At 39.2% G+C, this 11,829-nt stretch overlaps 1 protein-coding gene across 1 annotated transcript in view; it reads right to left on the bottom strand.

The window, feature by feature from the left end:
• The window catches only part of MOB1B (MOB kinase activator 1B), an 81,030-nt gene that overhangs the window by 28,068 nt on the left and 41,133 nt on the right, over positions 1 to 11,829 (bottom strand). The window contains exon 3 of the mRNA XM_042781220.1: positions 701 to 794. Coding sequence (XP_042637154.1) covers positions 701 to 794 — 94 coding nt within the window. The remainder of the gene's footprint in view (positions 1 to 700; positions 795 to 11,829) is intronic.

Below are 11,829 nucleotides of genomic sequence, written 5' to 3'. Positions count from 1 at the left end.
TGGTCAATGACATGAGACAAAGTATATGTGAACTGCTGTATGGAAAGTGAATTTGCTCTGTAAATCTTCACCCAAATCACAATTAAAAAAAAAATTAATTGATCCAATCAACATTTATTGAATGCTTACTAGGTAGCAGGTACCCTCCTTAGACCAAATAGATTTTAAAGAGCAGATTAAACAAGACTTGCATAAATAGGGTAAGAAGTTTAATATAACAAAGAATTATAACCATAATAAAGATTTTAAAATGTTAAAGAAACAAAAGATCACATCTGTTCTGAAGAAAATCAGAAGACTTCATGCAGAAAGAAGGATTTTATCTGGGCCAGAAAGATTTCTTAAATATTAGCAGAAGATGACAGGTGAGAGCTGGAAAGAAAACTATCTAAAAGAAAAAAAAAATCAGCAAATTTTAACAGAGTATAAGGTAATGGACAAAACAGTTGAGATATTTTCAATAATCTAGTTTGGATATAAGAGAGGAGTTACATAAGCAAACAGGAAAAAGGCAAAATGAAGGACAATACAAAGAAGGCCATAAAGCTCAGGCTAAGGAATCTGACCATGATATATTCATCATTGATGAACCACTGAAGGAGCTGCTAAGAAGAGAAATTACATGGTCAGAAATTTCTTCTTATCTAAGAACCATGACATAAAAGTAAAAAATGAGAATTGGTCATTAACTGTTTCTTACTTTGGGCCAGCTGACATCACTGGACAACTCTCCTCTGTACAGAAATCTGTGATGGTTCCATAAAGCATGTTGATCTGATTGAAGAAATCCACAGCTGCAAAGCAAATGTAAGTTATTAGTAAAACAGAATTGTTAAAACAAAAATTAAATTTTAATTTTACTCAAGCATATTCTTAGATTTATTAGTATTCTTTTGTCCACAAGAGCACTGATACAGAGACACAGAAACCACTATACTGGACTATTTTGAAATTACGAATTTCTGTTCATCAAGAAAGGAGCTGTGATGGTGTAGTGGTTAAGCCATTTGGCTGCTACCCAAAGGGCTGGTGGTTTAAACCCATTAAAAAAATTACTGAATACTAACTAGGTAGCACAAAAGAAAGATGAGGCAAGTCGGCTTCAGCTTCCGTAAAGATTTACAGCCTTGTAAACACAATGAGGGTTGCTTTGAGTCAACACTGACACAGAAGGCAGTAAGTTTGGTTTAGTTCATCATCAAGAGATACCAGTAAGAGAGCAAAAGGGAAGTCACAAAATGGGAGAAATTATTTGCAACACATATAACCACAAAAATTTGGAGCTCTGGTGGCACAATGCTTACACTTAGCTGCTAACCAGAAGGTTGTCATTTGGAACTCACCTCACAGCTTTTCAGGAAAAAGATCTGGTGATATGCTCCCATAAAGATTATAGCCAATTCTATGAGGAAGTTCTACTCTGTCACATGAGTCACTTAGAGTCAGAACTGCTGCACTCAACGACAACATAGAATGATAACAAAAAGACAACACAAAATAAACATGTATCATCCTCTTGAACTGGCACTTCGCAGAAGAGGCTTCTAGACTTTAAAAAAGCATGTGAAAACAATGAAAGCTCATCGGCAATTATGGAACTGCAAATTACAATGACAGTGGAATACCATTCCGTAGCCACCAAAATGGCTAAAATTAGAAAACGCAAATAGCCAAGAATATGCATGACACTCTTAGAATAAGGCAGAAGGACTACATTATCAAAATTTATAAACCACAATGAAAAGAACAGTATAGTCTTAGTAGGCCAATGGAACAGAAAAGAGAGACCAGAAACAGATGCAAATAGAGATGAAACACTGGCATAGTGGGGTGCTTCTAGGCACTTACCAGCAGAATTAGAAGAGATTTGTAACATTGCCCAAGCAGGGCAAAGGCCCGGGGACTACAGGGCTGAGAGGCCAAGAGCCAGAGAGAGGCATTTCTACAGGCACTGCTGAGAAGAGGCTGTCCTGATCAAAGAACTGCATCCTGAGTCATTTCTAATCTTGACTTGTTACTTAACCTGTTACTTCCCTAATAAACCCCATAATCATGAGTATTATCTGTGAGTTCTGTGTGTCTACTGCAACAAATTATCAAACCTAGCAAGGAAGTAGAGAGTACTGTGGCAGGGATGGCTGGTGCTAGCATTGGTAAAAAGGGCTGGAGGGTAGAGGCATTTCTGATGTCCACCTCATCGTCCTCCCCCCTTATGAAGTTGGACAAGGTTGGATGTCTGCTGCATGTCATTTTTACAGTATACATAATTTTACTATATATATATACATACACACACACACACACAATGTGTAAGGAGTGCTGGTAGCATAATGGATAAGGCACTTAGCTGTTAACCAGAAGGTCAACAGTTAAACCCACCAGCCACTCTGCAGAAGGAAGATGGGGTGCTCTACTTCCTTAAAGATTTATAGCCTCGGAAATCCAATGGAGGTAACTATGAGTCAGAATCAACTCATTGGCACTGAGTTTGGTTTATATGTATGTTGTTGTTATTGTTGTTGTTATGTGCTGTCGAGTCGGCCTGGACTCACAGCAACCTCTCCTTGGGTTGTCGAGGCGGTATCACTACAGAAATAGATTGCCCAACCGTCCTTCCAAGGAGTGGCTGGTGGTGGGTTTGAACTGCCAGCCTTCTGGTTAGCAGTCAAGTGCCTTAGGTACTATGCTACCAGAGCTCTGGTTTATATATATATATGTATGTATATATATGTGCCCATACAAATACACATACACATATATATACACACACATACCTCATATATGGTTCATAATAAGAAACAGGCGTTACTTTGTGACATGCATCAAACATTATTACTGTATTTTTATGTTAAAGATGTTTTAGTGTATCTGGAATTGGTTTTTCTTTTCTTTTTTAATTGTGATTTGGGTGAAGATTTACAGAGCAAATTCACTTTCCATACAGCAGTTCACATATACTTTGTCTCACGTCATTGACCACAGTTTAACACAATGCAACAGCTCCCCTCCCACTTCCTCCCCATAGTTACCTCTTCCCAGTGCCCATCCCTCCATACACTCCTGCACCCTGAGCTGTCTCCCTGTGCATAAGCAACCCTTCTTTCTCCCATGATTGTTCTCTCCAAAGAGTGCATCTACGTGAGGTAAATGTTCAACTCATATGCCTGTATTTTGTATGGCTGGAAACCACAGGTGTGGGTTCAATTTCAGACCTGAAGGGCAGCTAGGAGCCATAGTCTCAGTGGTTGCACCAGGCCCTATCAGACCAGCAAACTTGGTCCCCACCATTTTTTTTCTCCAAATGATTTTGAGTTTTGTTCCACATTGTTCTCCCTCTCTATCAAGGATGTCCTACATAGATCCCCTTCTAAGTGGATAACAATGGTAGCTGGGCACCATCTAGTTCTTCTGGTCTCATAGTTGTATAGGCTGCAGATCGGATGGTGTACCCGTCGCCAGGACTAATTGTTTCCATGAATTTGTTTTTCTTCATTCTTCTTTGCTCTGGACAAGGAGAGACCCATCGTTGCATCTAGATGGCAGCTTGCTAGCTTTTAAGATCCCAGTTGCTACTCGTCAAAGTAGGAGGTGGAACAATGTTTTGTATAGTATGTTAGGCCAATTGAGCTTGATGTCCCCTCCGACTATGGTCCCAAGCCCGCAGGTTCAACTACTTGGTCCCTCTGTGACCAAGCAGTGACCACAACCTTGCCCCTTGTCAGCTCTACTATACACCTGGGAATTCTGATCATTCACATAAACTTATAGGACCATTGTCTGCCAACCCTATATATGTTCTTGGATACACTCCCCATTTCATTCATACCTAACCGTTTAGCCTTTCCACCCATCTATCCATCCATATACCCCAGTATGCCTTCACTGACAATGCAGTACCGTATGTGCAAAAGGGTTCATATTTGTTGTCTGTACCTCCCATGTACCTCTCTATGTCTTTCTCATCCTCAATGATGCCATACTGGTCACTCACATTTGGTATACTGCCCTTCTCTTCACCCAAATCAATACTTATCTCTACCTATCTAATAGTGTTCCCTCCCCTCCCCTCCCACCCTTGGTAACCAACAAAGAAAATTTCCTTCTATAGATAAACCTCTCCTTAACTTTTACAATAATGGACTAATACAATATTTGTCCTTTTGTGATTGACTTACTTCACTCAGCATCATGTCCTCCAAGTTCATTCACGTTATGCAGTGTTTTTAGATTCTACATAATGGAATTGGTTTTTCTTATGATACATAAGTTTTGGTTTTTCTTGTGCATAGAAAGGTACCAAAACCAAAACCAAATCCACTGCCATCGAGCCAATTCCAACTCATAGCAACTCTTTAGAACAGAGTACAACTTCCCCATAGGGTTTTCAAGGCTGTAAATCTTTATAGAAGCAGACTGTCTCATCTTTATCCTGCAAGTGGCTGGTGGGTTCGAACCACCAACTTCTTGGTTATCAGTCGAATGTGTTAACCACTACACCACCAGAGCACACAGGATATAATATGGAGACTGACGTTAGATACGAGCCATAACTAACCGTTCTGACTTACACACAAATTCAACTTAAAGACAGACTGAGGAACACAATTAGTTCTTAAGCCAGTGATTGCCTGTATAAAATGTGGTGTCACACAATGTCCAAATCACTTAATATCCTATTTCACAGAACACATCATGCATGTTGTTATGTATGAATATATTTCAGTTCAAAATATTTCCTAATTTCCACTGAGATACAGTCTTTCCAGACACATAGATTTTATAGTTTTTGTTATTGACTTTTAGCTAAATTCAACTATAGTTAGAGAACATGTTTTATATGATTTCAACCCTTTCAATTTTTGACAATGTGTATGTGTATAATGTAAAGTGCTCAGGCCATGAGTACTTCATGTTAAGTCTGTTATGTTGCCTAAATGTTTTTAATTCCTTGTTGTTTATTCTCTGCATTATCTACCAGTTACTGACATAAGATTGTTAAAAAATGCCATCATAACTATGAGTTTTTTAATTCTCCTTTTGGTTTTGTCAACTAATTTTAATATAGGAGTTAAATAAATTCAAAATTTTATATATTCTTTCTGAATTGAACCATTTATCATTTTAAAATCTCCTTTATTAAAGCTTTTTGCCTTATATTTCTCTTTTTAGTTTTAACCTTTCTGTATATCAGTATATTTACAGTATGTCTCTTAGAGGCAGCACTTAGATTTGTTTTTTTCTCAGATTAGGAATGAGTCAAGGATATCTAGCACAATTTCTATTCAACAATTTACTAGAGTCTTAAATCAATTCTTCTTCTCAATTAGCTAAGTAATTAGACATTCATTTATTATTATTTTACTGACAGGTTCACCAAGTGTCAACCCAGAACAGGGTAGGCAAACTCTGGTCCATGGACCAAATCTGGCATACAGCCTGTATTTCTGAATAAAGTTTTATTGGAACGTGACTACGTCCATTCAGTTACATACTGTCTGTGACAGCTTTTGCTACACAAAAGCAGAGCTGAATAGTTGTGATAAAGTACGTATGGTCTCCAAAGCAAAGTAATTTACCATATGGCCCTTTACAGAAAAAGTTTATCAGTCTTTCCCTGGAGTGTACAACATGGAACCTTGATTTATCTAAACCAAATAATAATTTAATATTCTTACCACTTCTCAGACAAGCCTGAGATAAAACAGAAACAATGATAGCCTCTAGGAATACCATGTTGTTGTTGTTGTTGTTGTTGTTAGGTGCCGCTGAGTCATCTCCAACTCATAGCAACTTTACTTACAACAGAAGGAAAACACTGCTGGGTTCTGTGCTAGCCTCACAATCCCTGCTAAACTTTAGCACATTGTTGCATCCACTTTGTCAATCCATCTTTTTGAGGGCCTTCCCTTTACCAAGCATGATAGCCTTCTCCAGAGAATGGTCCCTTCTCACAACATGATGAAAGTAGGTAAGACGAAGTGTGGTTATTCTCCCTTCCAAGGGCCATTCTGGCTGCACTTATTCCAGGACAGATTTATCAGTTATTTTAGCAATCCACAGTACTTTCAGCATTCTTCACCAATACCACAACTCAACAGCATAGACTCTTCTTCAGTATTCCTTATTACTTGTCCAGCTCTCACATTCATATGAGGCAACTGAAAATACCATGACTTAGGTTAGGCACACCTTAGTCTTCAAGCAGATATCAGTCCTCTTTAGCGCTTGAAAGAGGCCTTTTGCAGCAGATTTCTCCAGGACTAAACATCATCTGATGTCCTGACTGCTGCTTCGTTTGGTGTTGATTATAAAACCATGTTATATGAAGTCTGTGGCAACTTCAATCTTTTCTCCATTTATTGTGATGCTGCTTACTGGTCCACTTGTGAGGATTTTTGTTTTCTTTAAATTGAGGTGTAATCCATACCGCAGACTGTAGTCTACAATCTTCATCAGTAACTGCTTTAAGTTATCCTCACTTTCAGCAAGCAAAGTTGTGTTGTCTGCATATCGCAGGTTGTTAATGAGTCTTCCTCCAGTCCTAATGCCACACTCTTCTTCATATAGTCCAGCTTCTCAGATTATTTGCTCAGCATACAGACTGAATAAGTATGGTGAAAGGATACAAGCCTGACACACTCCCTTCCTGATTTTGAACAATGCAGTATCCGCTTGTTCTGTTAGAACAACAGCCTACTGGTCTAGGTACAGGTTCCTCATGAGTACTACTAAGTGTTCTGGGATTCCATTCTTCTCAATGTTATCCATTATTTGTTATGATCCACACAACCTAATGCTTTTGCATAGTCAATAAAACACAAATAAACATCTTTCTGGTATTTGTTGCTTTCATCCAAGATCCATCAAACATCAGCAATGATATCCCTCATTCCATGTCCTCTGCTGAATCCAGCTTACATTTCTGAAAGCTCTCTGTCAATATACTGCTACAACCACTTTTGAATTATCTTCAGTAAGATTTTACTTGCATGTGATGTTAATGACATTGTTTGACAATTTCCACATTCTGTGTGATCACCTTTCTTTGGAAAGGGTATAAACATGGATCTCTTCCAGGCAGCTGGCGAGGTAGCTATCTTTCAAATCTCTTGGCGTAGCCAAGTGAGTGGCTCCAGAGCAGCATCCAATTGTTGAAACACTTCAATTCCTGGACCCTTGCTTTTTGCCAATTCCTTCCGTGCAGCTTCCACTTCTTCTTTCAATACTATTGCTTCTTGATCATACGCCACCATCCTGAAATGGATGAACATCCACCAATTCTTTTTGGTACATTGATTCTGAGTATTCCCTCCATCTTCTTTTGCTGCTTCCTGCATCATTCAACATTTTGCCCATACAGTCTTTTAATATTGCAACTTGTTTCAGTTACATAGGACCACTGTGACAAGAATATACCACAAGTGGGATGGCTGAACAAACAAGAGTTTATTCTCTTACAGTTTGGAGGCATTAAGTCCAAGTTCAAAGGCCAGGCTATAGGGGCTGGGTGAAAGCCCCTCAACCTTGGGTTTCAGCTCTGCCTCCTGCTCCCGGCCCTCTGCAGTTAGAGGCTTTTCTTCACTCAAGCAGCTGCTGGCTGCTGAACCCAAGGTTAACAAGTAAAAAGGCACATACTGATGTTACCAAACTACACTACAGGCCATTATTTCGAGTCCACTGAAAGTCCCAAGGTCAGCAGAGCATGGCAGGCTGCTGAACAATGACACGGCTACATCCAGAGTTCAAGCATGCCATAAGCTAGAGATCATTCCCAAGGTTTCTCCTTATGTACAGGAAACAGACCACATACCCAAAGGCAGCTACTCAGCTGCTCACAGTAGATTCTACCATGGAGTTGATTACCAGTCTCATCATGGGGAATACTATATCCAGCTACCCAGACACTCAATCAGGCCCAGCCAAGTTGACACGCAAACTTAATTACCACACAACTCAATCCTTAATTTTTTTCTTCAGTTCTTTCAGCTTGAGAAATTCTGAGCGCTTTCTTCCCGCTGGGTTTTCTAACTCCAGGTCTTTGCACATTTCATTGTAATAATTGATTCTGTCTTCTCTAGCTGCTCTATCAAATCTTCTGTTCAGCTCTTTTATCTTGTCATTTCTTTGATTTACTTTAACTACTCTCCATTCAAAGGCAATTTAAGATTCTCCTCTGACATTCATTTTGGTCTTTTCTTCCTTTCCTGCCTTTTTAATGACCTTTTGCTTTCTTCACAGATGATGTTCTTGATGTCATCCCACAATTCCTCTGGTTTTCAGTCACTGGTGTTCAATACATTAAAGCTATTCTTCAGATGGTCTTTCAATTCAGGAGGGATAAATGCAAGGTCATATTTTGGCTTTTCTGGACTTCTTTTAATTGTCTTCAGCTTCAACTTGAACTTGCATATTAGCAGTTGTGGTCTGTTCCACAATCAGCTCCTGGCCTTGTTTTGGCTGAAGATACTGAGCTTCTCCATTGCCTTTTACCACTGATGTAGTCAATCTGATTCCTGTGTACTCCATGTGGCAAAGTCCACGAGTACAGCCACCATCTATGTTATTGAAAAAAAGTATTTGCAATGAATCAGTCATTGGCCTTGCAAAATTGTATCATGTGCTCTCCAGCATTGTTTCTATCTCCAAGGACATATTTTCCAACTACTGGTGATTCTTCGTTTCCAACTTTTGCCTTCCAATCACCAGTGATAATGAACACATCTTGACTGCATGTCTGGTCAATTTCAGACTGCAAAAGTTGGTAAAAATCTTCAATTTCCTCATCTTTAGCTTTGGTGGTTGGTGCATAAATCTGAATAACAGTAGTATTAACTGGTCTTCCTTGTAGGCATATGGATATTATCCTATCACTGATAGCACTGTACTTCAGGATAGATCTTGAAACATTCTTTGAGATGATGAATGCCATGCCATTCCTCTTCAATTTGTCATTCCCGACATAGTAGATAATATGGTTGGTCTGATTCAAAATGGCCAAAACCAGTCCATTTCTGCTCACTGATGCCTAGGATACTGAACTTCATGTATTCCATCTCATTTTTTGACAACTTCTAATTTTCCTAGATTCATACTTTTCATTCCTTGTTCTGATTATAAATGGAAGTCTGCAGCTGTTTCTTCTCATCTGTAGTCATTCCACATCAGTAAACAGAGATTCTGAAAGCTTTACCCTATTCACATCATTAAGGTCAGCTCTACTCTGAAGAAGCAGCACTTCCCAGTTGTATCTTGAGTGCCATCCGACCCGAGGGGCCCATCTTCCAGTACTGTATCACACAATGTTTCAGGGCTATTCATAAATTTGTCCAGTACTATATCAGACAGTGTTTCACTGCTATTCATAAGGTTTTCACTGGCCAATTCTTTGAGATGTGAAGGGCCTCTTCCTTCTTCTGAGTCTCCCTTAGTCTGGAAGCTCTGCTGAAACCTGTCCACCATGGGTAACCCTGCTGGCATTTAAAACACCTGTGGCAGACATATGAGTTAAACATTTACCTCAAGTAGATACACTCCTTGGAGAGAACAATCATGGGAGAAAGAAGGGCTGCTTGTGCACAGGGAGACAGCTCAGGGGGCAGGAGTGTATGGAGGGATGGACACTGGAAAGAGGTAACTATGGGGAGGAAGTGGGAGGGGAGCTGTTGCATTGTGGTAAACTGTGATCAATGACATAAGACAAAGTATATGTGAACTGCTGTATGGAAAGTGAATTTGCTCTGTAAATCTTCATGCAAATCATAACAGAAAAAATTAAAAATTAGAAAAAAAAAGACACCTGTGGCATAGCCTCCACCCTCACAGCAACACAGAAGCCACCACAGTATGACAAACTAACAGACAAGGTTGTCTCCTTTAACTGTTCCGAACCACTCCGCTCACTCCCTGGTCTCCTTCAGCCATTCCCAACCCGAAACGCTGCCTCTTGTCCTGGTTCCTGCCTTCCAGGCCACTCTGAACCCACCACACTGCCTGTCCTCCTGGTTTCCGACTTCCAGGCCTCTCCGAACCTGCCGCGCCATCTCTCCTCCTGGTTCCCACCTTCTGGGAAACAAATTTGCCATGATCCTTTGCCCTCACTGACTTTACAGGATAAGAGAGAAAAGATGTTTCTTGAGTTTTCCACAAAAGGCAGTATATGTTGTTGTGGAAGTATGGGAAAGAGAATTTAACTTAACCTAAAGAATGTGGTTTTGGATGAATGGATAACCAAATTATGATACATTCACAAAATGGGATACTATGGTACATTAAAGAACAATGAAGGATATGGGAATAATTTCACAACATGGATCTGCCTGGAGAACATTATGCTTAGTGAAGTAAATCAATCGCAGAAAGACAAATATTGTACCAGCCCATTACTATAAAAAGACAGAAGGGTTTGCTTAAAGAAGTGAACTCAGTTTGTAGGTTACCAGGGTTGGGAAGGAAGAAGAGGGATTAATTTTGGGCTAGTTGGGGGTGACATGCTGATGCGGATAAGGGGAGGGATGGTACGGAAAGAGTCTGTGACCACCATGATAACATTAGGAAAAGGGAGACACTGAATTGTACACATAAGATATAGATGACAGAGGCTAATACCAGTACATCCACAATACTGCATTACTATTAACACCAAACACCAGGTTCCAGACAAACACAAAGATATCTGAGAAGATCAGATGGGGGTCAGTAAACAGTATTATACTCCAGACCAAGGATGCATTCACCTGAGCCTAATCTTGCACAGATATCAGTGATATAAAATACCTGCAATCGTTACAGAAACAACAGAAGACAAAGAGACAGCAATCTCTCACAGACAGCCAGATACTGTGGGAGAGAGATCCAATGGATTGACTGACTGAGGACCATCGTACTGGGGGACATCAGACTCAACTGGCACAATAAAATACATTAAAAATCTTGTTCCAAGTGAAAAGGCAATGGGATGGTATATATAAAACCTGAAAGAGAAAAATTTTCAACCAGGAGTTATATATCTGGCAAAATTGTCCCTAAAATAACACGGTGAAATTAAGAGATTTCCAGATAAGCAAAAACTAAGGGAACTGGTTAAAACCAGACCAACCTTACAAGAGATACTAAAGGAAGTCCTTTGAACAGAGAACCAAAAATAGCAAACAACAAATAACCATTAATACACAAGATAACATAACCCAGAAAACAGAGCTAAAGACATATCCCAAGTAAAATAAGCTTACAAAATTGTAAACAGGGAACCAGAGACATCAATTGGCAAATGAGAACAACTACAAACAAAAAGAGGGACAAAAACAGTGTAATTACAGAACTTCAAAATGGTAAGGAAGTCAAGAGAGTTGCAAGATAGAATGTACTGTTCTAATTCGGGGAGAAAATTATAAATCACATGGTAACCTCAAAGAAAAATGGTAAATCTTCACATTGCAATAAAAAAAGAGGACAAGCACAAATATTCAGCATATACTAAAACAACAGCAACAGAAAACAATAACAATTCATAAACATAAAGAACTCAGCACAAAATACTATGGAACGAAAAAAGCAGGGACACCATGAAATACCACATAACAAAATGACAGCTAACCAACTCATACTTGTCAATAATTACACTGAAAGTTAATGGATTAAATGCACCACTCATAAGACAGAGAGTTGCAGATTGAATAAGAAAACAAAACCCATCAATACGCTGTCTACAACAGACATACCTTAGAGACAAAAACAAAAATAGACTAAAAATCAAAGGTTGGAAAAAGATATATCAAGCAAATGGCAACTGTAAGAGAGCAGAAATGGCAATATTAATATCTGATCAAATTG

The sequence above is a fragment of the Orycteropus afer genome, unplaced genomic scaffold, assembly GCF_000298275.1.
Source record: "Orycteropus afer afer isolate SDZICR_OR568_19922 unplaced genomic scaffold, OryAfe1.0 scaffold00098, whole genome shotgun sequence".
NCBI lineage: Eukaryota > Metazoa > Chordata > Mammalia > Tubulidentata > Orycteropodidae > Orycteropus > Orycteropus afer.
Note: the sequence above shows the minus strand (reverse complement) of the source record. Positions and strands in the feature narration are given on the sequence as shown.